The sequence below is a fragment of the Acipenser ruthenus genome, chromosome 3 (genome assembly GCF_902713425.1).
Source record: "Acipenser ruthenus chromosome 3, fAciRut3.2 maternal haplotype, whole genome shotgun sequence".
NCBI classification, from domain to species: domain Eukaryota; kingdom Metazoa; phylum Chordata; class Actinopteri; order Acipenseriformes; family Acipenseridae; genus Acipenser; species Acipenser ruthenus.
The window spans coordinates 10393715-10420959 of NC_081191.1; the positions used below are offsets into that span (position 1 = coordinate 10393715).

A 27245-nucleotide genomic window follows, 5' to 3' on the forward strand; every position below is an offset into this window, starting at 1 on the left:
AATATTAAGGCACACTTGGTCTGCTCAAGGATGGTCCAGGTCTATCTGATTCTTAGCCCTTTGGCTGTTTGGAACAGTGTATTCTTGTTGACAAAGATTTAATGACAAAATAAGAATATTTTTGTAAAAAAATTTGTTAGAAAAAAATCTATGTTCATCCTAAAACGGAGAAGGGGTGCATGCAATGTCAGCAGCTGAGTCGTGGGGTGTGTGCGCGAGTGCCTGGGGCTGGGGGAGCCTGAGTGGGTCGATGTATGTGCGCTCAGCTGGGGGCGGGACCTAAGCTTGAAGATTCGAGCGGGGCTACAGTCCAGGTAGTCTGAGAGCGAAATTTACGTTCCCTTGTTTTTATTTATCTTATTGTTATTGTACAATAAATTTGTCTTGAGCCTACAAATTACGCCTGCTTCATTCGCCATCATTTGAACCCCGAAAACGCTACACTATATAGATATTCTGTATATAGGCTTGAAAGGAGGTGTAACTGTGTCGTACAAAAATGGGATGTACACAAAAGGTTTTTTCAGGTCATCACGGACAAACGCCCTTCTTCAGCTGTGTAGAAAGAAAAGTAAACACGGTGCAGTGGAAAGTAAACATACTGCAGTGCATACGGTATATATTTTAAATAACCATCTCCTGATTCCCTTGCTAACTCCCACAGCACGGTATTTGTTTAAGCAACAGGTGCACCAGGTCCCCTCCCTTTGCTGTTGTGGGAGCAGCGCCGAAATGCTACGTGGCTCTTGTATATTCGTTGTTGACGTCAGCACTGAGTCATCAAGAGCTGATGCATGGGCTGAGACACCTGAATGTTTTAATGTAGTGATGGAGGAGGCAAGTTTGTGGGATACCCAAAGGATATAGTCTTCATTAGGTAGGTTTCTTGTTAATGTTTCTCAGAGATATTGCGTATGGGATTTTTAGTTACAAATCTCAAACGCCTGTTGTATTAATTATTCAGGCTGATGCAGGGAGCCTACTCTCTCGTTTTGGTGCACATGCAAGAAAAGCAGTTTGATTCTGGCGTGCCTACGTACGGAAACAAGTGCACCATTCTACTTTGCAGGTTGATTATATATCATTTGCTCCTGTGTGGAAAGTAATGGCAAGAGGCCTGACGAAAAAATTAAATAAAGAATAAAAACTAAAATGGTTAAGTAGTAGTAGATTTTTTTTTCATTGTTTTGCTCAATCTTCATGTATATCCCAAGTTAACTACGAAATTGCATGCCATTTCCATGTAATATGTCTTTTAAAAGACAAACACGTGTATAATATGAAAGTGTATTTTAACAAATGTAAGCTGCTTTATGGTCCAGTCAGGGCAGAGAAGGGAGAGGTTTCTCATGGACCGCAGACTGCACTAGCCTATGGATATTGTTGGTAGGTTTCGTGACTGTTTCTAAACCCCATATCCCACATGGACTGATATTAACTATTACAAATCATTAAAAGATCATCAGGATTTAAATGTAGAAAAACGCATTGTCTTATGTATGCTGTGGTATGAATGCTGCACATCATGTATACATACAGAAGTAGACTTAACCCCTAGGGAAGGTGATATTACACAAACACTAGTTTTCCAGTGCCCTGTCATCAGTCGTGTTTAACTGTACAAGGGACTTTATTGTATAAACTAAAATGGATTGTGTGGGCATATGGCATGGGATGTACACCCTGCAAAGATAGTTCTTCCTACAGTCTTTGAACAGCTTTGGGTAGCCTTTTGTGACAGGTGTTCCCAAAACCTGTGGCAGGTGCAAGTTAAAGCTGGCATGTCCAGCAACCATGTCCAGTTCTACACTAAAATGTAAATACTTGGTTTCTGATTCTATTCTATTTTCTTTCTTATTTTTGTCCACTATTAGAGAACACACCTTGCTGACTTTCCAGTTTGGTCACACATTTCCTCCTAATGCTTTATCATTGCTGTTTCTGCATTATTTACCATGCTTTATTCCAGCACACATTTCCTTTTCAACCAATTTTTCTTCTGAAAAGACTCCTGAAACCACTTAGCTTCAAAATGTCACACTTCTGTATGTATTTGAAAGTAAATGTCCCTCCACCACGACTGTTGTTGAAACAGAGAAAAAAGCAATGAAGTTGAAAAGGACAGAAATGTGTGTTATTGAGATCCATAGAAAGACAACTTGTCATTTTCTACCAGCACAGTACGTGTGGGAGCTAGTGAAACTGTTTTCTATTTAAATATTTTTGTGTTCTTCACAACAGCACTGTTTAATTTTACTTTTCGTCTTGTTAATCAGCTCTTGTATCTGCCAAATGTTGTTTTACAGCTACACGAGCCCTTTGACAACTATCACAGTGTCATAAACAAGGGCAAATAGACCAAGCAATAAGTTGTAATCTTTGCACTTTTACCTACAAGTTTCTTGTCTGTTGTTTTTTTTCTGTGGCTGTCTTTTTTTTCTTATTTTTTTTTTTTTTAAACTAATCATTTTCTGCTCCTGGCAGGCCTGTGTCCCTCCTGGTTTTTGTTCTAACTCTGCACTAAATTAATTAATTGGACCAATGCAGCTTCTAATAAGCACTTAATTGGTCCAATTAAGTAATTTAGGGTACAGTTGGAAGAGAAACCAGGAGGGACACCGACCCTCCAGGACCAGGTTTGGAGACCCCTGCTCTAGAGTATGCTAATGGTGATACCAGTTGATTATTTTTTTACTTTTTTCTTTTACTTTATCCAAATATAATAAAAAGTTGAACTTTATGTGGTACACGTATTTATAAAACTAAAGTAATGATGTAATTTGCATTCCAGGTTCTGAGGACATTACAGGAAACATGGATAGACGATGGTGAGTTCTTTTTTATTTGTTTTATTTTAATTGCCAAATAAAGGTTATGAAAATATGCTGTATAGTAATGGATTATGTCACAAATGTACTGAAAAATGTCATATCAACAAGTCTTTTCCTATTGTGGCTTGGAAGATCATTATCACTTCACTTGTCTCTTTAAAAAATAACACACCCACGAATATTGGTTCACATAACTCCTACTGGTTTTACTATTTGGTATTGTATTGTTTTCACTAATTTTACATAATACTTTTGTAGGTGGTACTGTGGTTGTAACGTTTCCTTTTATTTATATTTCAGTGGATACTCTCGGGAACAGTATGACCGATATGTCTTAAGCCAAGATAGATCCGTCGTGAACAAATTTCAGCAGAAATACTGGAAAACCAAGCAGACGCTGATTAAAGTGACTGGGAAGAAAGAAGATGAATATGTTGTTGCATCCGATGCAGACCTAGATGCAAAGCTAGAGGTGTGTTTTATTCAAGTCCTTTGCTAATCGTGTCTATTTCTCTTCTTCTTGGATCATGACAACAGTACATTCATAGTCAACTTGTTGTAGTTCTGAATTGTGTTTTGGATTTTAAGTAATCAAATCACTTCACAGGGCAAAGTGTGTTTGTGCCTGTATGTGCTCACCTAGTGCACTGTAATCAGGCCCTAAGAACCTTTGCCTTGGTGTTAGTGCCTTGCCCTGTAATCAGAATTGGGGCCAGTGGCTTTAAAGTTGGCATTGGTCTTTTTCACATATTATCCAATCCCCTTACTTTACATTATTCTTTGGATTTGTTAACTATTTTTGCTTTTGTTTTACATTTTAGGTGTTCCATTCTGTCCAAAGAACATGCCTGGAGCTATTGAAGGTCATAAAACAGTACCACAGAAGAATTTGCTGTAAGGATTTTAAAGCTTTAATACTATAACATGTTTGACATTTTCCAAAAAGGATCTATAATACAGATGGACACATCCCCTTCCATCCTCAGATTCTGATATTTTCAATAATTTCTGATAAAGAATGTGGTAAAATCTCTTGCAGGGCATGATTAGGAAATCGCCACAGTTTGTATATAACTACAGTGCAAGGTCTTGTTTATTTGCTTAATACCACTCAAGTAATTTTGTGTAATCTCACATTTGAAATGCTTTATGAGGTTCCCAAATATGATGAATTCATCTATATGGAATAAACTTGGCTTGCACAGAAGTAATGTATGTCCCATTTCTATTAGTTTTATCTCAGGAAGAAAATGAATTGGGAAGGTTTCTCAGATCGGAGGGCTCACAAGATAAAACTCGAGCTGGAAAAATGATGCAGGCCACTGGAAAGGCTCTCTGTTTCTCCTCTCAGCAAAGGTATTGCATTTGATTTATATTATCAGTGCTTTCATTGATATGCATTAAAAAATGACATCAAGACTGATATGTCTTGCCTCAACCTTTCTGTTTATTTTGACAGATAACCCTTTTTAAAATTGTGTGTGTTTGGTATAACCCAGTGGAACCATGAATATAATTAGGGCTCAACCTTTTTTCAACCTTTTTCAATGTTTATTTCTGTAAAAAAAACCTGAGCACTAATTTATCATTTATAAAACTAATTGGAATATTTAATTTGCATACTGTACAGCTTCACCAGGAACTACAGCACGAAAGACATTTGTTAGTATGCACTACCTGTGTTTTGTAGTTGCTAGAAAATGTTTACCTTAACTGATGTCTTTTTTTTCTCTTCCTCCATTTGAAGACTTGCTCTCCGTAGCTCTTTATCTCGCCTTTTTCACGAAGTGGAGACATTTAGGTACAGGGCTGTCTCTGACACCTTGCTGACAGTGAACCGAATGGAGCAGTCCAGAACAGAGTACCGTGGGGCACTGCTGTGGATGAAAGATGTTTCCCAGGAACTTGATCCTGATACCTTCAAGCAAATGGAAAAGTTCAGGAAGGTGTGTATTAACTGTTGTGTGTGTATTCTGTCTTTCTTTTACTTTGCACAGGTTTGTAAATGTTCATTGCATTATGATATTGGAGAAGTTTGTACATGCTAATGCATTATATTTACACAATAAATCTTGAATGCTGCAGTAATTTGTCCTTCCCACTGGAGGGAGCAAACTGTTCAAAAGATGAAGTGTATTTAATAAGTTGCTTTCACTTCTGCAAGTGGAATTTAAAAGAAAAGTGAATCAAAATGCCTGCCTTGAAAAGATGGCTTACTAATTGTTCATCCATTATGTTTGCATCATCAGGAACACCTTTAACATTAATTAATATTCATGAACATGTTTTCGAAATGCACATTGGAAACGGGGGGCTTGGTTTTCACACTCTGGAACAAATGTACAATCAGCATCAGTACATGTACTGGAGGGGCCGTGTGTTTGCACTGTTCTTGCAGCACTATTGTAAGGTACTTTATCTACAGTATGCTGAGGTAACAAGTCAACTCTCCCCTAAAAGAACTTGCCACCAGGCAATAGTTTTGCATATATATATATATATATATATATATATATGTGTTTATTCACCATTCTTTTATGAAATTAAGTAAAACAATAATAATTTTAAAAAAGAGTGGAGGTGGAGTTGAGACACCAAAGATTCAAAATAAATTCAGTGCCCTCTCGGATTTCAATAATTTAAGATCTGTGTTGGAGAGGGGTCTTTGGCATTTACAAACCACAAAAATACATTATTTGAAGTGAAGAAGTCAGGGTGAGTGTGTATATTCACAGATTCCCCAGTTTTCTTTTAGTTTAGACAGCGGTTTATTTCAGCTCAGAGACTAATGTAGCTTGACATTTTATATTCATCTCCTTGGACGTTTCTTACATTTCCATAGAAATACCCTAGTATTTTGTTAAGATGTATATTTTCCATAATTGAGAGATGTATTTTAATTTTGTTTCTGTTTTAGCCAGTCCTGAAAGAGGGCACTTTGTACTTTTTTTATTTTTCTCAGTTTTGCTGTCATCCAGATCATTCAATTGTTCTTCATTGAAATCGGCATGTCGACTTACTAATTTTGGGATTGTTTTTTGTTGGTTGAGTATGTTTAGAGACATCCATATTTTCAGGTAGTTTGTCACTCAGTAGTTGCTGTAACTTAGTAACTGTAAACAAGATGGCTGCCAGTACTGTAAATTCTTTGAGCCAGCGCAGTAATTTCTAATATGTGATAATGTGATAAGGCTTGAACTGTCCATATCCATCCAACATACCTTCAATCCTGGAACCTTGCTTGACCAATCATATTACTTGTTTTACATTCCATTGCCAGCCGATATAATATATATATATATATATATATATATATATATATATATATATATATATATATATATATATATATAGATATATAGACACACACACACACATATATATATATATATTGTAAAAGATTCGCACCCACTTGGGTTCGTTGCCCCTTTAAGAATAGACCCGGCACACAGAAATGGATTTTTTCAAGCGCGTTTGCGCAATTTTTTAATAAACAGTAAACACAACAAATACAAAAATCAAAATAAACACCTAGCTCTTCTGGAGCACTAACTCGACTTTCAGGAACACCCTGACTAACGCGGGACAGCTAAGCTGTTTTCCCGTCCTTCCTAAACACACTGGTTTCAAACAGCACTTACTTTTTCTTCATTTGGCTACTCGGAGACAGCGCACCTACTGCCTCCTTCCACTCAGCAGCCCCGAGCAGACTGCTTGCTCTCCTTTTAAACTTCCGCACCTGGATCTAATTTTTAATAATGCCCAGGTGCGGATAATAATTAATAATAAAACAATTAAACTAAACAATAAGCAAATCAATTAAACAAAAAGGTGCATTTCCACATGTTTTTTTTTTCTTGCAGGGAGGTTAACCCCCTCCCTGCCGTCTCTCACAACCCGCTATATTACACATCCCCCCCCTTGTCTTTCCAAGACACCGGCCATGAGACGGCCACCTCCTCCCCTAAAACACAACCACCCACCCTCGAGTCCATAAATGTCAATTTTCGCCCTCCTCCACGGGCGAACTCGAGGGTGGATCGGTCCACGTCCTGGGTCAGCCAGGTAGGGACCGCGCACCGGCGACGAGGGACCCCACCGGTTTGTCAGGGGCGACCGGCACGACAACCGGGGCACTGGAGGCTGCAGTAGCGGGCAGAGGTCTGCAGCTGGGACCCAGTGCAGCGACGTCCGGTCAGCAAGGGGGAGCGACGTAGCGACCAGGGGGAGCGTACGCGACGTCTGGGAGCAGCACAGCGACGTCTTAATGTCCGGGAGGAGCGGAGCAGGGGACCAGGTGGAGAACTGTGCCCGATCCTGCCGACTCCTGGGCTCCAGGTCAAGTGAAGGGAGGTCCAGGCTAACCGACAGGGTGTCCAGGAGCAAGGGGTAAGGGACTGGACGCAGCGACGCCGGACTGGACCGTAGGGGTGGTGGTCGGGGCTGTGGTGGAGGTACGCTTTTCACCTCCTCCCTAGGCTCCGGAAGCGGCAGCTCCTCCCCTCTGGGCTCTGGCAACGGCAGCTCCTCCCCTCTGCGCTCTGGCAGCGGCAGCTCCTCCCCTCTCGGCTCTGGCAGCGGCAGCTCCTCCCCTCTGGGCTCAGGCAACGGCAGCTCCTCCCCTCTGGGCTCAGGCAACGGCAGCTCCTCCCCTCTGGGCTCTGGCAGCGGCAGCTCCTCCCCTCTGGGCTCTGGCAGCGGCAGCTCCCCTCTGGGCTCCGGCAGCGGCAGCTCCTCCCCTCTGGGCTCCGGCAGCGGCAGCTCCTCCCCTCTGGGCTCCGGCAGCGGCAGCTCCTCCCCTCTGGGCTCCGGCAGCGGCAGCTCCTCCCCTCTGGGCTCTGGCAGCGGCAGCTCCTCCCCTCTGGGCTCTGGCAGCGGCAGCTCCTCCCCTCTGGGCTCTGGCAGCGGCAGCTCCTCCCCTCTGGGCTCTGGCAGCGGCAGCTCCTCCCCTCTGGGCTCTGGCAGCGGCAGCTCCTCCCCTCTGGGCTCTGGAAGCGGCGGCTCCTCCCCTCTGGGCTCTGGCAGCGACGGCTCCTCCCCTCTGGGCTCCGGCAGCGGCAGCTCCTCCCCCTCTGGCTCTCGGGACGGTAGCTCCACCCCCTCTGGCTCTCGGGACGGCAGCTCCCACTTTTGTAGCAGCCGCTCCAGTTCCGTTGGCTCCCGCTCTTGTATTATCAACGGGGCCCCGCCCAGCTCCTGTCTCTGCCTCTCCATCTTCTTAATCTGCTCCACCTGAGCAGCGGTGTTTTTATTGAACATCTCAATTAATTCTTTAAAATCCATTTGGGTCTCCAGGGGCGCCCACAATCGCTGCCACCAAATGTAAAAGATTCGCACCCACTTGGGTTCGTTGCCCCTTTAAGAATAGACCCGGCACACAGAAATGGATTTTTTCAAGCGCGTTTGCGCAATTTTTTAATAAACAGTAAACACAACAAATACAAAAATCAAAATAAACACCTAGCTCTTCTGGAGCACTAACTCGACTTTCAGGAACACCCTGACTAACGCGGGACAGCTAAGCTGTTTTCCCGTCCTTCCTAAACACACTGGTTTCAAACAGCACTTACTTTTTCTTCATTTGGCTACTCGGAGACAGCGCACCTACTGCCTCCTTCCACTCAGCAGCCCCGAGCAGACTGCTTGCTCTCCTTTTAAACTTCCGCACCTGGATCTAATTTTTAATAATGCCCAGGTGCGGATAATAATTAATAATAAAACAATTAAACTAAACAATAAGCAAATCAATTAAACAAAAAGGTGCATTTCCACATGTTTTTTTTTTCTTGCAGGGAGGTTAACCCCCTCCCTGCCGTCTCTCACAACCCGCTATATTACAATATATATATATACATACACATACATACACAGTGGCCCCGAATACCACACAAATATCTGCAATCTCAATGAGACTGTGGTCTAATGAATTAAGAAATGAAATATTTGCAGAAATAAGTCTGTATCTATCATAACATAAGTAAAGGATACACCATGAACATTCATAGAGTACTGAAGGTTGATGCATTGTTTATGGCTGTACTCGTGAATATGAAAAAGTTATTTCATCTGAACACTTGTTCTGTAATTATATAAACACAAACACACGTGTGTGTGTGTGCGTGTGTGTGTGCGTGTGCATGTATGTGTGTGTGTGTGTGTGTATAAGAAATCCAGTGACTGAAATGGAGAAAATTGAGAATATCTGCAAAATAGTAAATTTAAACATTTTTTGGCAAAAGCAGTTTTGTCCATCAAACACCGAAGTCCAATGGGAGTTCAATAAATAAATACCAGAAATGTCCAGCAGATGGCAGCAGCATCATTGGCTATAAAAAGTCAATGGGTGCCATCACTATAGCAGAGCATTTTGTATCACCGAAATATAGTCATCTTGACACATCCAGCCTATTGATATGCTGTTTCTACCACTCGTGGCAACCTTTCCATGGGTTATTTTGTATGTCATGTTATGAAAAGTTAGTGAACAGATCTTTTTTTTTTTTTTTTTCCCCCATTGTGACACACTGCCTGACAAACACATTATACTGCTAAGCATACTGCATGTTATTTAAAACCAACACGATTTACAAAGTGCAGGTAATGAAGATATTTTAATAGAGGAATTTCCGAAAGACTTTACAAAACACAAAGTGTGAAGAATGCACTTCCCTTCGGAATGGACGAGCGCCGTACAGACTGCTCCGTATTGCCTTGTAAAAAGTAATAGATTACGGTATTTGTGATAGACGCAAGGATAATAAACAAACCTTCAGGCTGTAAGTCATGGTTTTTCATGAATATCCTATGTACTTCAGGGGTGATGTGGAATGTTATTTAGTAAATGCAGCCTGTGGTGTTGGTTTTGAGAGAGATTTCTTTTAAACAACCCATTGTAAACTAATGTGGTGGCGGGCAAACTCCACCATGTATATGCACTTTCCATGGAGGTATAGAGGGGAGCTATTCAACCCAGAGGAATGACAAGCCTGATTTAGTAAGCGGAGGGGTGAATCAAAGGTTACCTCCTTCCTTACTGAAGTGTATCTTTAGCTAATTTGTTTGGTAAAGCAGCAACCTTCAGACTTGAGCACTGGAGCCTTTTGTCATTTCCTCTGCAATTGCATGGCTCTGCAAGTGAACCGAGTTTTAGGATTTTGGAGTGCCAGGAGTTTCTAATAACATGTTTATTAATCTCATGAGCTGGAAGTTTGGCTTCACTGAAAGAACATCTGTGCAGTAGATGAAAGATGTATAGTGATGTATGTTTACAAATTATGCATTTGGCAGTATTTCTTGCTGTCACCCCTAAGGACAAAAACATAGCGATTGACGAGTTCCACAGTCTCTTTAGCTTACAAGAGTATAAAATGGGTTTGGGTTTGCAGTAGTGTGCTGCTGTTCAGTGATGCATTGACATCTTAACCTGCTTCTGAGTCCAGTCCTGTCTGGCATGGATTCAGCTGTGTGAAGCTTCTAAACTGACAGGGAGACCAGTAAAATGTAATGCTGACATTCATTAGGATTAGAATCCAGAGCCTTAATACTGTTACGAGAAAAGTTCACAGTCCAGAGTATTACCTTGGCCTTGGAATTTCTTTCAGGCTGAGATACTGACTGTGTTCCTCAAACCTTAACTGCAGCCCATGTTTTATTGAAGGGTATACTCTTTTCTTGCCTTTCACATTTGAGTTATCATTGGTGTGGTTTCCATGCAGTTTAGAAACTCCATTCTATCTCCGTTGGTTGTGAGACTGTGACGTACCGTGCACATCTCGCACGCATTCCTCTCACTATAGGAAGTATGCGACCAAAACATGGCACGACTTAAAATTGCAATAGTCAAGTCGGGAAGACACAAAAGCATGAATTAGTTTCTCAGCATCAGACAAAGATAGAAATGACCTAATTTTAGCAATGTTTCATAAATGTTAAAAGGACACTTTGGTGACATTGTGACTATGCAACTCAAAAGATATAAAGGGGAGCACTGTACTAGGTCCCCAATAACAAAAACTATAACAACATTCTTCTGGCAAGAGCCTTGCACTGTCCCTGCGGAATTGGAATTTAGGTTATTATTATTATTATTATTATTATTATTATTATTATTATTATTATAGGAACATTATGTAGTGAGAAATGTGGGTGAGCAGGGTAGCTTATTGTAGATTTAGTACCAATGTTTTAAAAATGTACTCTACTAACATTTTGACTGGATATTTTTTATATTAGTAATGTACAGTGCTGGATATTAGCAAAGTTCCTAGACTACCATAATGATCAGCATTTCTGAAGCTATCCTTCTGTAGGTAACCTTGTATATTATTATTTAGGTAATTTGCATTTGAATTAGAATTTCTGTAACTAAAAGAAAACTACATGTAAACCCAAAAAGTTCTACCAAAATAGTGTGACAACAAAGTGAGACGTATTTTTATTTTTGCATGTAAACCCCACCATTGAGTGAGGCCTTGCTTACTAAGGGTTTCACCAATATATGATGGTGAAGCTAGCCCCTTTGATTTAAATTCTGATGTGGTATAACCTTCAGCAGAAATAATAACGAGTATAATCATTGCTAGTGTAATCCAGCTTTAGTCAAGCTTGGCGGTGGAGCATTAGAGAATGATCCGGGAAGCTCTTGTGGCTATAGCATTGTGGCAAGTGCCATTTCCTTTACACCTTTCAAGATGGACTAAAGTTATGTACGTACAGTACAAAATAAATGTTTTTTCCAATTTTTATTTAAGGTTCAGTCTCAGGTTCGTCATTCTAAAACAAGTTTTGACAAACTGAAGAATGATGTGTGTCAAAAAGTGGATCTCCTTGGAGCAAGTCGATGCAATCTTCTGTCCCATGTGCTGACAACCTATCAGGTACTATGCCTAAAGAAAAAAAATGAATGCCTATATTGGGGCGGCTAGTGTTGTGGTTTTTCTTGTCCCATCACCTTCTCTCTCAAGATAACCATGACATTCATTTGACTGATATTAGAAGTATGTGAAAAAAGTGTCCTTAATTTTTACTTTGTTCTTTGTTTCTAGACCACACTTCTCCACTTCTGGGAAAAAACTTCTCACACAATGGCCACCGTTCATGAAAGTTTCAACGGCTATCAACCATATGAATTTGCAATGATAAAGGTAAAACGATTGCTGTCCTTACAGGTTTGCATAAAACCCTTTTTAGGGAGTAAAGGGTCATAAATATAAGAAGGACTGACAGAAGGCTGTAGACAATGAAAATATTTTTAAAAACTAGCAAATGCAACTGATTCGTCACATACATGTGATCTTTCCTTAGATCTGCACGAAGAGCTGTGCATACGTGTTTTTTAAAATCTTGCCCAAGACTACAATCTCACAATTTACTGCCATGATTGCTCATTAAGGATATGAGCAAAGTGAAATAAAAATGCTGTCTCAAAAGGATAAACGAAAGGAAAGACAAATAGTCGCTTATAAAAAACAAATGAGTTTTAGCTAGTTTGATTGCGATGGGTTCTATATTAAATCACACTGTCTGGTTGTTGATTGGTACTCAGTTATATAAACGAGGTGTCGCTTTGTTTGTGTTGAATAATTAATACGTTTTATTCCATTTAATTAATACCTAACAAAGGGAATTACTCTGAACATCCAAGTATTTGCACACCCCTAATCAAAACCTTTACTTTAAGTTTCTAAACACTCAGTGCACTTTGAGTTATTCTCGTAATGTTTGGTACACTTTTTACAGTGTATATGTTTTTCTAAATGTCTGATCCCTTTATTATATCTTTGTTGTTTTAATAGGAACATCTTTGTTTTTCTTTCCAAAATTTTTTGGCAAATTCCGCTTTAGCATAATGACCTTAACAAAACTGATCCAAGGAATCTAAAACAAAATAAATCAAAAGGGGATTAGGCTTGCCCTGTACAAGAGCCAGAAAACTACAACATGCTGTTTCATAAAACTCCATTCAATCTGGACCCCTTGCCTTTACCTCACAGCTTTCCCTGCATTTCTTGTGCCCACATTTGGCAGTACAGGCATGAGATGCATCTATTATAAACTGCTGCTTCGCCCCACATGAGGAAGCTGACAGTATTCATTATTTGCAGTGCAGAACTCCCATGCTGGGTAAGTCTGCTTTTTTGATTATGCAGGGATATAAAACACATTGAGCACTCCATGATGATTGTCATAATAAAAGAAGGCATATTGAAATGCTATATATAGAGGCTGACAACTGTGGTTCGGAAAAGGATTATAAACAGTCAGAATACATGACTCGGCCATATGCTACAATCATGGGAGAGATCTAGGATTACAGCTATGGACTTGATGAAGCAAAATTAGTTAATTATATAGGGTGATGCAAAACTTTTGGCAGTAGCTGTAGTTTGTTCTTGACTTTTGTATAAACTCAAAATGTGATACAGACAACATCAGTTTCTGTTGTTTGCTACAGTATTGTTGCATTACTTTAAAAAAAAAAAAAAAAAGATATTTTATTAATTACACAAGTTTGCTTCAATTTGATTTAAAATGTATGTAAATCCAGCCTTCTCATTTCCAGCCATCTACCGGTAAATTGCCGTCTACTTTGCCAGATGATCCACCTAAAATAGTTGTTTCAAAAAGTTTTTTTACAGTGCTCATATGTTCCAGTGAATAGTATTCAAAATGTTTATGCTCTTCCCATTTTTTCTTAAAATAGCTGCAATTTCCACATTTCATTACGTATGTAAGTCGAGGAAAACATTCCTTCTCTGAAGGCATTTCGTTTCCGGAGTTATGTTTCCATGGACACCATGAATCGCGATGGACCAATCAGTTTCCAGCTTACTAGCGATGTTGGTGATGAAGGCTGAACTGTACAATCATATACCAAAGCTAGTAACCATACAGCAGAATTATGAAATTGTATAATTTTTTTTTTTTTAAAACAAACGACCTGCGTTTTCTATGTAGGATCGTCTTTTTTTCACTCTAAGTGTATGAAATACAGTGAGTATATGTTATAGCATTGTAAAATGTCTTGTCATGTCATGCAGCGACTTAGAAAGAAGATCGATCTGAAACCTAGCATATACAATTAATTCAGGAAACGATATTCACATTGCACAATTAATTAATATGACTGTTGATTATTTTGTTTGTGTGCTTTGTTTTGCTGATTCAGTCTTTATTAAATGAAACAAATATCACTATATGAGCTACAAGATGTACCGGTCAGATATTTTGCTGAATAATCAGTAGCTGTAAAACTGGTCTAGTATTGACTGTTACACACAATATGTATATACAGATAAAAAGTACACACACACACACACACACACACACAAATAAACACAAACACACACGTACAAATACGCATACACACATGCTGTGATTATCTATGTGTTTAAATAGGCACAGTACTAAAGATGATTAAAAACAAAGGTTCTTTATTTTAGAAGACTATCTAAATTTCCTTTTTAAGAAGTTCAAGTCAAATGGAAATGTGTGTTCAAAAGTATGTACAGTACAAATCTCTTCTTCTTCCTCCTCTTCTGTTGATGTCACACTTTCCATGTCTTCCCAAAACACAGCCATATTTTCTTTGTATATTAGGTAACAGCAACACTGGGGGGAGGGAGGCTAAATGTAATGCTATAGATGCCATTCCCTGGGAAAGGGAATTGATGCTTAGATATAGACACGCTGGTGTGGCACTGTCCTACTGGCCATCAAAAAAAAAACAAAAAACAATGCGAAGCGCTGGTGTGTCCAGGTCTTTATAGATACACAGTATAAAAAATGTAGATAGGCCTATTAATGAATGGGTGAACTCTGCATTTGCTTTCGCTTTGAAACTTTTAACTCCTACGCACTCACCAGCTGTATAGTTGGCTTATTGATTTGACTGCCTCTCGTGGCAACACGTTCTGGTAAAGTTGAGCTACAACAGTACATTCAAAGTCTCAAATACAGTATACAGTCTACGTTAATAACGTGTACCCTTTCCAGGGTCCTACATAAACATTAATGTGATTTCTACAGGAAGCAGTCGTACTTTTAATTTAACCACTCAAACTGAAGGACTTGTGAATGGGAAGTTTATTTAAAAAAAAAAACAAAAAAAAACTTTTTGACCGTTCATTGTATAGAAAAAGGGCATCTACTGTCAAAGTGAGTTCCAGTATAACAAAAGTTCATCTAGTCTGCTAAACATGCTTTCACTTCTCAAAATACCATTTCTAGTAGTTCTTATGCTGCAGACAACAACAAATAAAACCCATCCGTTCCCACAGAGTACTCTTTTAGAAATTCGGGATCGCTGCAAGCCCATGAATCAAGCTAAGTACGATACTATAACCAGTGCTGTTGCAAAGTCGATAGCTACCGACTGCAGACCCATTAACATTGAAGTTTTGTTTTATTTCAATATCCACATTTATTTTAAATGATATTATGTTTCAAATGTATTATTTAAACAGCAATGAATAACATCAGTTTGAGTAAAAGAAAATGATAATTGTAAATGCAGTAAGGTGAGTAATAAACTGACTCCATTGTGATTTAGCTGTTGGTTCAAACAATTTAACAACAACATGCTAGATTGTGAAAAAATATAAAACTATAGAGAGGGACCAACAAATAGGATCCAGAATCCAGAAATAGGAAAACCGTGTTTCAATGCTGGGTTGTTTTTTGGATTATTATTATTATTATTATTATTATTATTATTATTATTATTATTATTATTATTATTATTATTATTATTAATAATAATAATAATAATAATAATAATATCAGTAATAAAACAAACTTAAATGAGATGGATGCAGTAATTGTATCAATGAAGTATAAGATTTAAAACCAAGATTTTTATATTGGATGTTATTGTCCTCGGACAGCAAAGCTGACGTTTCGACATACATAGCAGAGAACACAAAAAAAATGGATTTATTGGAAGGTTGCCTTTTGAGTGCTTTCTTGCCTTCCCGGAGGAGTCGGAGCCTACAATGCACCAGGCTACACCCCCATCACCCCAGCAATAAACAGCGTGTGCTCTGCTCTCATATCTTGCATTGTGCCCCTGGGGATGTATTTTTTTTGTTCACAAGAACATCATATTCTATGTTTTCGTCCACTTCATCTGAAACATTAATTGACGTGTTCTTTTCTATTTTAGTTCTATTTAAACCATGCTAATGTTAGCACAGCATGCCTCTTGAATCATCAGGTGTTTTATAGCATGGTTGAAAGGATTAGCACATCATGATATACATGGATGATTCATGCATTCTCAGTTTCATATAACTTGATCAGCCAAGACTTTCCAAAATAACAGGTTCAGGTTACAGCTTGCAATTCATTTCGATGCAAAGTAGGTGGGGAGTAAAACACTCAAGCTGTTAAAAATATTGTTCGAAATTAAGGTAACCACACAGCTAATGCCACTTGATATTTAGGTAGCTTAGCTTTGGAAATTATTTTCATTTGTCAAGTGTGTTTGTTACAAAAAATCAAATCAGGAAATACCTATTTTCGTATTAAATTTGATGATCCATCTGTTCACAGAAACTGGGATTTTACACTGAAACAACGTCCCTATATACACTGTAAAACACAAGTTACTGTAAAACACATATGTTAACTGTAGCCAGCTGGAGTACAAAAAAGGGTTAACAACATGTGTTATTTACTACAGTTGTGTTTTTCTTATCATGGAATCCCTTAATGCTGGTTTAGTTTTCTTCATGTGTAACCAATTAGTGGATGCTGTATATTAGTAACTACTTCTTCTTTTTTTTTTTTTTTTTTTTTTTTTTAAATTTAGTTATTTTTACCCCGGTTTTCACCCCAATTTAGCATGCCCAATTATTATCTGTATCCCCGGCTCACCGCTCGCAACCCCCCCGCCGACTCGGGAAACGGAGGCTGGAACACGCGTCCTCCGAAACGTGCTCCTTCCAAGCCGTCATTTTTCGCACTGCAGATCCACAGCAATGCCACCAGACCTATAGTGCCGGAGGACAACACAGATCTGGCGGCTCCGCTGCAGAGCCACAGGCGCCCTATCGGCCACAGGGGTCGCTGATGCGCGGTGAGCCGTGGATTCCCCTGCCGACCTAAGCCCCCCCTACCCGGGCAGCGCTCAGCCAATTGTGCGCCGCCCCCTAGGAACTCTCGGTCACGGTCAGCTGTGACATAGCCTGGATTCGAACCTGCGATCTCCAGGTTATAGGGCACATCCTGCGAGGAGCGCCTTTACTGGATGCGCCACTCGGGAGCCCCTATTAGTAACTACTTCTAACACCCACATTTTTGAAGGAAACATTTCTTTATGTGATGTGTTGTGAAAAATATGGTGCCAGCGAAACTTCTCCTTACTGCCTTCATGAAAACAATGAAAAACTGGGTGAAAGGGCTGGGCAGTCCTGTGTGGTTGTATAACAGGCCTGTTAAAGGAATGTTTTCTTTAGTTTTGGTGTAAAGCCATAAATATTTGCGAGCCTTTTACTATGCGTTTTTCATGTGTGGGAAAAAACAAACAAACATTTTTGGCACGAATATCAAATTCCACTAACAAAACAGATTTTGTATATTGCAACAGTTTGCCAACATTTCTGGAGCAAAATAGGTTTTATGGGTGTGATTCGCAAATACCTATGGTTTTACAGTATTGAAGTTTAAAGAAGATAATTGGAGAAGCAGTATGAATAGCAAAATGACAATGTAAGAAAGAGAAAAGTGACATGGTCTAGAGTTTTTAATCTAGTTAAGAAAATGTAATCACAAATAAATAGGATAAATAGAATCTACTACAGTGGTAATATTTTATTTACAGTATTATAAACATACACTCACTTGATATTCCAAAGAGGGGAGTGGGAGTGGGAGATCACTTGCTACCAAAGATCCTACAGGTCTGCCTTTGGTATAGAGCAAAAGAAGTTGATGGGCAACTGTCCTGTCAGAAACAGCAGAGGAGCAGGGTGTGTAGGAAGTGATGAGCAGATTCACATGTATCCCTCAGAAACCAAACCTGCAAGAATGCTAGCTCCAGGGTGTCGCCAAGGTGGATGTTAACTTTCTACTGTATGCCCCTTAGGCCCCTTTTGATTTTGTGTAACAAATATAGTCCATTGCTGCTACTGAAGCGGTGCTGTTACTGTTAGATGTGCTAAAGGTTTCTGACCCTCCAGGGAAATTACCCCATTAATGGGTTTCTATCTGTAGCTCTGTCATAAAAAAAACATTTCCAGATTTAGAATAATAGATGCAGATTTTCTTTTATAAAGGAAGAGAAGTGTCCTGTTGTATAAATAGCATGTTTTTTCTACAATACCTAGGGAATGGTTTGCATGCAAAGGGTGTGCTCAGGAAGTGAATGCATTTTTATGGATTCAATATTTTAAAATTAGAACAAAGACATGACATTTTCTGTGTCACCCGTGCTTTTCACCAGACTGCTCTGTCATGGACTGCACACTCCCAGATCCTTCCTGAAATGATAACGATCATTGTGAAATAAAGATGGCAGGGATCTTAGGTTTGCATTAGGCAGTGTTTGTTTTTTGTTTGATTTTTGAATAAACTGTTTGTTTTATTGTTCATCTGTTTGTTTCGATTTCAGTGTTGTTTGTACACCATTGTCTTAATTAACCCAGTTAGTGGGTTAAAGGTTTGTCATACCAGAACAACCACTACAGGAGTGTTTTACTATCATTTTATATAAAGTAGTTTGCAAAAGTTTGGGACCACCTATGAAATTCAGTATTCTGGCTTTTTCTAATTATATTAATAATGTTTCAGAATGAAAGTAAAACCAAATAGTGATGGTGACACTAAAAGAAGAAAAGGCTCTAAAATTAGGCAGACCATGAAAGTGCTGTTAGCAAGAGAAAATGAAGCAAACTGATTGTTTAGAAAGCAAGGTATGGCCTACAACAGACACTTTTTAGGACTGATAGGTACACGCCAGTAATTATTGTGATAAATTGAATACTGTGGCAGTGAGTGAAAGCTGTGTAGAGATAGTGCTGTGTTAGCAAGGGCTGTATGGAAGAGTGGTGGCTATAAAACCCTTATATGAAAAGTAAAAATAACAAAAGGATATTGGCAGATTGTTTTAGCCACCACTGATCCTTTCAGTCTTTAGGTATTGTATATAGCAGTTTTCTAACAGGGTCAGCACACTGAAGAAACCAGTAGCCGTATTGTTTGTCTGCTTGATTTTAGCGCCTTGTATTTTTACTTTAACATTTTGAATGCATGTTTTTAAGTTGTGTACAGATGATGATGGGTGTACAGTAGGTCTGGTGATCTAATTAATATTTACAGTCGTGGTGATCGCTGTGTGTCACTGGCTTGCTTGTTAGAAATGCAACTTTGTAAATAACAGGATGAACTGGTGGTTTTAAATGTATACCATCAAGAGCCATTAGGAGGAACTCAGCAGTGCATTTCTATAAATAGTCAGTTTCCTGTCATTTCATTCACTGTGTGGGTTTCATTTTTGTTGCAAGACTTTCCAAAGTGTGGTGTCGATTTGTATATATACTTTTATTGTAATGGGGTTTAGCAATTTTCATGCTCGGCACATAAACTGAAGACTGTTATTATCTGGTGTTTATTGTACAACTGCATCATATTTTCTTGATTTCTTTTGTGAAGCATGTGTAAATGATTAGGATTTCATGGTACATTTGATCATTCTCAACTGATATTTAACACTGAATGCAAACGGTCTCGGTTTGTTTAGGTGTCCTACATACAGTTATCTAAAATAAAACGTTTTGATGACTTGTATCTGACTACGTATACTCTGGAAAGAATGAAGACTATATTAAATAATTAGTGCTCCTCTTGTACTCATTTTTATTACCTTAACATATTACTGTTTGTTTGTTTTGCTTTTAGAGCTTGCAAGATCCGATGAATAAACTTCTTGATCAAGGTGAAAAGAAAAAAGGTAAAAAGAAAATGAAGGAAAACAAAATCTCCAAGAAAACACCAGACATGGATGATCAGTAAGTCATTCAGAGTGTTTTTTTCTGATAAATTTGTTATTTATTAATATGTAAACCAACTATGTGTTGTATATTTTTGTGAAAGGCCTACCAGTCCAATGCACTACTGTTGTCTGGGTAACGCATAAACAACATATATAATCAAATTGAAGGATGTCATCGGTCTTGTGTTTCCCAGTGAATACTATTATTTTCAATGTTATTTTACAATAGGACCCCTCCTCAAGACAAATGGTAGACATATTTAACACTAAATGCAATAACTAGGCATTGGTGACAAGCACATCTTTCTTTTGGTCCCTTCACCTGCCAGGTTTCATGAGTGCTGAATGCCACACAAAAAGTAAACTCCCAGTTTCCATGTTGGTTGGGTCATGAGAAACAAACCAATCTTTTACCCAGAGATCATTGTAATATAATCCTTTTTGGTGCCACAGTCCATAAAACCCCACGTTATTCAGTGTCGTTGTCCAAATTTCTCCTGCGAAGTTCCATTTCCCCAGGGTCCGCCAGAACCAGTTCAAGGTGCTTCCTTTCGGGATTTCTACAGCCAAGGTATGTCCGAACTGGCAGTGCATTTCCGAGGCATGGTCATCAACGTATACCCCTATATAGACGACTGGTTTGTGTGGGTTATATAGACTTTCTCTACTAAAATTGAAGCTATCACCCTCTTGTCCATATCCTTTAGTATGGTTCATTTTGTGTGTGGAGTTCATCATATGAGGTAAGAAGACGAAGACCTGTAATATGTTTTTTTCATAGGATGATAGACTCCACACACCTATATCCCAACCCCATTCCCCTTTCTGGGGACATGGGGATTTACAGAGGAGGGAGACTGACTTTGGCACCAAAAAGGATTATTTTGCAGTGATCTCTGGTTAAGAGATCCGTTTGTTTCAGGCAATCTTCATATTCTATTGTATAACAGTTTGATCCGTACTTGGTTTTACTGTCAGTTTAATAAGACACACCTGAGGTTGTTACCTGTACGCTGTGGCTGATCAAGCTCGTATTAAAACCTAGAATGGGTGAAGCTGCATGCACTAGAAGTCTTATTTTCATCCCTGGAGGGGATTATTCACTTTAGTCACTTGCTACAAATTCATAGATACAGATGCTATATATATACTGTGTGTGTGTGTGTGTGTATATATAAATATATATATATATATATATATATATATATATGTTACAAATCATATAAATATTTAACTTTTCATAGTGAAAGTGGATCAGTGCTTTTGAAAATAACCCACTATCTGTACAGTGAACCTGTAAATCAGGACCCCACAGATATCTGGAGCCTGTTACTGAGAATTATTTGACTCAAGGCTAGCCACACGACTATTTAACATCCAATGTATTTTAAATCCCTCTCACATTTGTTTTTCTATTTTAGACTGATTTCATTAGATGATGAAAACCACAATGAGCCTAGCAGTCCAGGTAAAACACACTTCATATTATATGTGATTTATTTCTGATCTGCAGTAAGAAAAGCAAATATGGCTGTGTAAAGTCGCTGGTCCTCACCACAGACCCTACTGGTCATGCGCATAGTGAGTTCCAGCAGACAACTGCAGGGATGACCTTTGTCCTCAGTTTAAAGAGGCAAATTGGTTGGTCATTTGGACATTTCTACATATATTTAAAAGATGCTTCTGAAACAGAAAAGAGAATAGGGTTTCATTGCAGGTTGATGATTAAGATGTAAAAAATCCTAATTGTAACCTTTTAGGTATGGTTCAGTGGGCAGGAGCTAGGGCTCCTCCACCCTGTTCTTCCTCGACCAAAATATCGGAATCTTTTTTATATAAACCTAGTTCACCCCCTTATTCTCTGTCTTACTTTTTTGTTTCCTCCATCCTCCCTTCCTTCCACCACTATGCTGCACCACCTCTGCAACAGTCTTCTTCTGGGGGCAAGCAAAGCTCTACTTCCCAGTCTTAGAGGCCCAGCCTCGAGGAAGGTTTTCCACAAGCCAGAGGGGACCCCCGGCCAAAACTATCCCACCTCTTTCATTTTCTTCTTCCCTTGCTCACTCTATCCTTTTTCACCCATGCCACTCTCCCTCTGTAGGGCAAACCTTGTTCCCAGCCACGGAGCCCAGCCTTGTGGACTCGACTCCTCGGAGGTGGCTCTCTGAGAGCTGGAGGAACTTCCTGTTTTCTAGAGAGATGCTCTGCCAGGACAGGCTTACATGCTGGTTAGGGACCTACAGCCGGCAAATCCATAACTGCCATTCCTTGCAACCAAATACAGCAGGAAGCATGTCCCTGGCGGAGCATCTTGACTCTCCTGCAGACACACACATGGGCCCGAGAAGCCAGTCACAAGATGCTTCCCCTGTTACATGTATTTTTGTGAATTTTTGTCTCCTTTCTATATCTTAAGCTGCAGCCCTAAAGACACATGGGAAAGATATTCTATCTGGTTTTGAAGATGTGGATTTAAGTGGCAAGGAAAATACAGGTACGTATTTTATTATTATTATTTTATTAGGGATGCACCGAATCCAGGTTTTGGATTCAGACCGAATACCTACTTTTTGAGCAGAGTTCGGATTTGAATACTTAGGATTCGGTGAATCCAATCCGAATCCTATATCCGGCCAGACGCACATCCATTTTAATATATCCCTCCAATGTGTGCGGTTCTTCTTTAAATAAAAGACACAAATTCGGTATTGAACATAACTTTTGTATTTAATAACAAGAAAACGTTTGATGAACTCTGTCGCAGCTCTCAACTTCCTACTGGTGGCGCACGCACTAAACACGTCACACAGCTGCTGAATACCCCCGTATGCAACAGCACATTCACATCACACTTTTCATGGAGTAAAGTTATGCAGTAAACCTGTAATATATAGTAATGGCAAACTGTTGTAGACTTTTGTGCTTTGTTGATTTGTCTGAGACAAGCAACAAAGAATTGCTACACAAAAATATATATTTTGTGTAACTTTACAACTGTCAGATGTGCATGACATTGTTTTCCTCATAGCTCTCAGATAGGGTTGTCAACAGGTTCCAGAATCTCGGGACACTTTAAGGCAGGTCAGGTTTTTTTGAACTCGCCTCTCTAAACTGCAGTGTATTCGATATGAAAAGTGAGTGTGAATTGCTTGAGCAGTTTAGTAAATGTTTTTCATTGTTTAATAGTGGTGGCGATTCTATCCGGAGAGAGTCGTAACAACGATTAATCAAATTGCTTGTTTTGTTTTTTTTATATACAGTAAACAATATCTATCAAAACAGTACAATACCATTATTATACATAACTTTGCACTCACCTGCACTCTTTAACCTTGTGACAGCAGGTAAAGTTTCTGTTTATTAAATATTTCTTGCTTCACACAGTCCTGCCCAGTCAGAGACTCAGAAAGCCAATCAGCTGCTGTATAGGTCTGATTGATGGAAACGATCCTCGCAGGCAGGCGTGTGCTTTTGGTAACAATTAAGTAAAACATTCTTGCTGGTTTATACTGATAATAAAGCATCTGTAAGAAATAATAATAATAATAAAAAACTGGGCCAAGTATCCAGCTCATGGCTTATGTACATACACCATATGCCTTCACAAATGGAAGTATCAGTATTTCCACATAACTGGTTTATACTTTTTTATGGGCCTTTTGATTGTTACTGTGCTTATATTCTGTAGTAAATACTGTACAGTGAAATTTAAATTTACCTAAATTGTTATGCACTACAAGAAACCCAGACCACAACCCCTTGCTTCAGTTAGTTCACCATAGCGACTGCAATCTGCAAAAAGCAAACAAGGTACCTACAGTATAGCATCCCTTTCTCTGCTGCTTAATGTACTTGTTACATCTGATTGGCTTACTATCTCAGAATAAACTCAAATGGAGTAAGAGCCACTGCTATACCTTTTAACCTATCTAGAAGTGAAATACTGCAATATGCACAAACTCTTACAAAGATGTCCTTTTATATTTTACATTTTAAAAATATTTATGTAAATACTGTAGTAATTGGCCAGCCAGTATTGACCACAGCACCAAGTTTTTATAATACAGATCTAGATGTATAAAGCAATAAAATAAAAATATGCATACATATTAAAACATCATTCCTTACTGTCTACATTTGATTATTACATTATAGATGTCTGTACACAAGATGTCTGTACACAATACAGAAAAATATTAATCATTAATCAACTTTTAGTTTTTACTAGACCCTATTTGCCATTTTATTTAAGCCCCACAAGACCTGCTCATCGACTCCTCCCAAGAGCATGATGGCGGTGACAAGGATGAAATGGCTTTCATGAATGAGATTCTCAATACCTCACCCCTAGAGGATGAGGATTTCAGCAAGGAGTGGCAGGCAGTGTTTGGGGAAGATAGCTCACTCAGCAGTGCCAACACGTCCGCAGCAGAAGAGCCATTCCATGATGACCCGTCTTCTTCTGGCTTCCTTCCTTCTCAGCTGCTTGACCAAAACATGAATCATTTGCAAGCTTCATTTGCTGGTAAGTGGTAGTGCGGTCAACACAAACTATAAAATGGAACTGTTTTGGTCACACTAAGTGTCTCTTTCACAGGAATGCATGTGTAATGTATCAGCAATTGATGATTGCTTTTACTAGAGTTCAATAGTATATTTCTTTCTTTTTATGTTAATAAATCTGCCACCATAAATAACACTTTGTAGTAATTTGATAAAGCATTTTATATAAAAGAACATTTGAGGTATTGATTTCAAGGCAAGACTTTATAAACACAGCAGGCTAAATGTTTTGGTAACCTTGACATTGATCTCCGATTCAATATGGCTGACGTTGAGGTCTGTGACTTTTTATGTATGATGGAGACCAGATCTTACTGTGTTTTGAGTAAAGTTCTCCATCTGAGACATTTTAATGATTGGTGTAAATGTGCCTGCAGAAAGATAAATTGTAAATACTCGGGTCTAAACATGAATAAATAGCCTCCTTATCCTGAAAACAAAGTACATTGGTATATATTTTTTAGTATTGTATTCATACTGAAGTGTAGCAAAAGAAGTAGGCTTCACTAAGAATTGCCACTAATGATGTCCTCTTCAGTTTTTGTGAATTATTGGAATCCAAATAGAAGCAGGGTAGCCAAGTTCCATTAATACAGTAATACACTGTATGTTACCAAGGTTGATTGGACACCATTGCATTTCACTTTCCAGACTGGGCAGTAAGCAGCACACAGCCAGCGGCGCCACAGTCAATAGAGCAATCAGATGGGTCTAATCAGAATATTATTACCAAGACCTCAGTGAAAGGTATGAATCCCAACTGTTTTCTGCATAAAATATTTGATTTGATGATGAATATTTCATAGCTTCCTCAAGATGCATTTTAGTATGTCATGACACAAGTTGAAAATAGTTTCACAGTTGGTTAGCTTTCCAGCTGTTTAAAGATCAGTGTGACAGGTAAAACAAATATCACAGTATGATGTATTTTGTTTATATTGGTGCTAGTTCTTAAATTCTGTTAATCATGTTTATTATACTTGGGGCTTCTGATTTTTGGTTTTAACAGATAAAAACCGATACAAAAAAATGAATTCGGTGTATAGTCAATAAACACAAAAAAAACAGTGGAAAAGGTTATTCAATTCACATTGACCACCACTTTTCCCATTAAAAAAAATAAATAAATAAAAAAATGTTATACACAAAAACCCCAGAAGAATGTGCCCATGACCATAAGGAAACCGCCCAAGCATTTCAGAAAGTAACCGAAAATAATTATTTCATACAGTACAGACAAAGCGAAAGCCCTGAAAAAAATATATATATATTTACATAACTCAAATGGCTACAAATAAGCAACGAAAAATGAAATTAATAAAAAATGAAAAACAGAAGCCCTAATTATACTGTATAATAATGTTATACTGTATTTACCATTTTTCCCCCTTTTATGTATAGAAACTCCAAAACCAGCTAAAGACCTGTCTGCTTGGTTCAGCTTATTTGCTGACTTGGATCCATTATCGAACCCCGACGCTGTTGGAAAAACTGACAAAGAGCATGAGCTGCTCAATGCATGAGTGTGATGTGGTTTCCGTTCTGCAATTTATAATGCAGATTAATAGTTGCAATCAGCACATAAGTACATTATACTAAATGGTATGCCATTAAAATGATTGGGTGTAATGTCGTCCAACTGTTTGTAAACATTATTCATAAATATTTTGTAATTTAACAATCCAGTTTCAAGTAAATCTTCGAATAGTTGCATTTACAAAAAGAGGAATATTGATATCTGCAATGCAGTTCAAGTATATACATTAGATACACTGACATGTTGCCTACCTCAGATAATCACTTATTTTTATTTGTATTTTTTAATTTAAGGAAACAATCATAACAGTACAGAATGTAAGGCATTTTTCATGAATAAGTTTTATATTAACTTTCTACATAATAATAACCTGATATTTAACCTTTTGATTTTACTATGCAAGTGAAAAGATTTCCTTCTGATTGACTAACCTCTGATCAGAGTGGGATCAAGTCAGGGTTTGCTTGTAACTGAGCTGAGCTTTATGGAGCATTTTTAAACTGCTCTTCCTGGGTTCTTATTACAACATAAATTCAACTTTGCATCAACTTTAAAAGCTGTGGGCCGAAAAAAGAGAACTACATTTGTCTGGTCTGTCTTGAATTAAACAAAGTTACATGTGTTATTGCCAGTAATTCCTGATTTGAATATTTGCATTTGGGCATTTTAAATTACAAGCTTCAAAACAGCAACACTGAGAACATCTTTTATAATGTGCTAATAATTTAGTAGATCCTGAAACTACTTGTATAGTTCCCCTGGGCCTGAAAATCTAAAAGCAAACTGCCTTTTTAATTCCTTAAAAGGAAGGGGCACAGAGGCATGGTTTTGGCAGACCCAGTATTGGCCTTCATCATTATCCATATTTTATTCTAGATTATTTATAGTAACTATTTTCTGATTTTTATCATGACACTTGTTTAACCCAAAATACAACTTGGGAACATTACCCAAAGGTTCCTAGACATACACTCTGTACTGTATTTATGGCTGTTTAGGTTGGTTATAATGATCCAATAAACACTACCTTAGTCTTGAATGAATTCTGTTCTAGCTGCTTAATATACTGTATCTCTAGAACAGCATGTTTAACCACAGGTTTTGTAAAATTCTGTTGATGCAGCAAAACTGAAAGGCAAATTTGTCACGTGTGCCCACCTCTCTTTTTGTTGTTGTTGTTGATAATAATGATTCATTGTAATTATTAAGGGATGTAAAACTGTAGTCTAACAGATTATATAAATGAAATATACCTGTGTCTTTATTTATTAAAACAAATGGGATTGAGTCTGCAATACAACTAATACTTTTTTTACCTTGGTAA

General features: G+C 38.4%; 1 protein-coding gene across 3 annotated transcripts; it reads left to right on the top strand.

Annotated features, from left to right (window-relative positions):
- Positions 1 to 704: 704 nt before the first annotated feature.
- Positions 705 to 27221, top strand: LOC117394214 (islet cell autoantigen 1-like). Of its 3 annotated transcripts, XM_034920922.2 has the most exons (15): positions 706 to 877; positions 1323 to 1386; positions 2792 to 2828; positions 3132 to 3303; positions 3653 to 3725; positions 4064 to 4187; positions 4579 to 4777; positions 11582 to 11707; positions 11876 to 11974; positions 19728 to 19837; positions 21243 to 21289; positions 22238 to 22315; positions 24074 to 24346; positions 25036 to 25131; positions 25786 to 27221. In XM_034920922.2, the coding sequence occupies exons 2-15, from the start codon at positions 1374 to 1376 to the stop codon at positions 25905 to 25907; spliced, it is 1569 nt and encodes a 522-aa protein (XP_034776813.2). In that variant the 5' UTR covers positions 706 to 877; positions 1323 to 1373; the 3' UTR covers positions 25908 to 27221. The 3 variants fall into 3 exon arrangements, with proteins under 3 accessions (XP_058868084.1, XP_034776813.2, XP_033848186.3); XM_033992295.3 differs by lacking the exon at positions 1323 to 1386; XM_059012101.1 differs by lacking the exons at positions 11582 to 11707; positions 11876 to 11974 and having other exon boundaries at positions 705 to 877.
- The last annotated feature ends 24 nt before the right edge of the window (positions 27222 to 27245 follow it).

Bases quoted from the DNA above. Each gene is read 5' to 3' on its own strand.
- LOC117394214 (XM_034920922.2), top strand. The intron at 21,290-22,237 runs GTAAAACACACT...CTATATCTTAAG, and splicing joins CAATGAGCCTAGCAGTCCAG to CTGCAGCCCTAAAGACACAT. The intron at 25,132-25,785 runs GTATGAATCCCA...TTTTATGTATAG, and splicing joins TACCAAGACCTCAGTGAAAG to AAACTCCAAAACCAGCTAAA.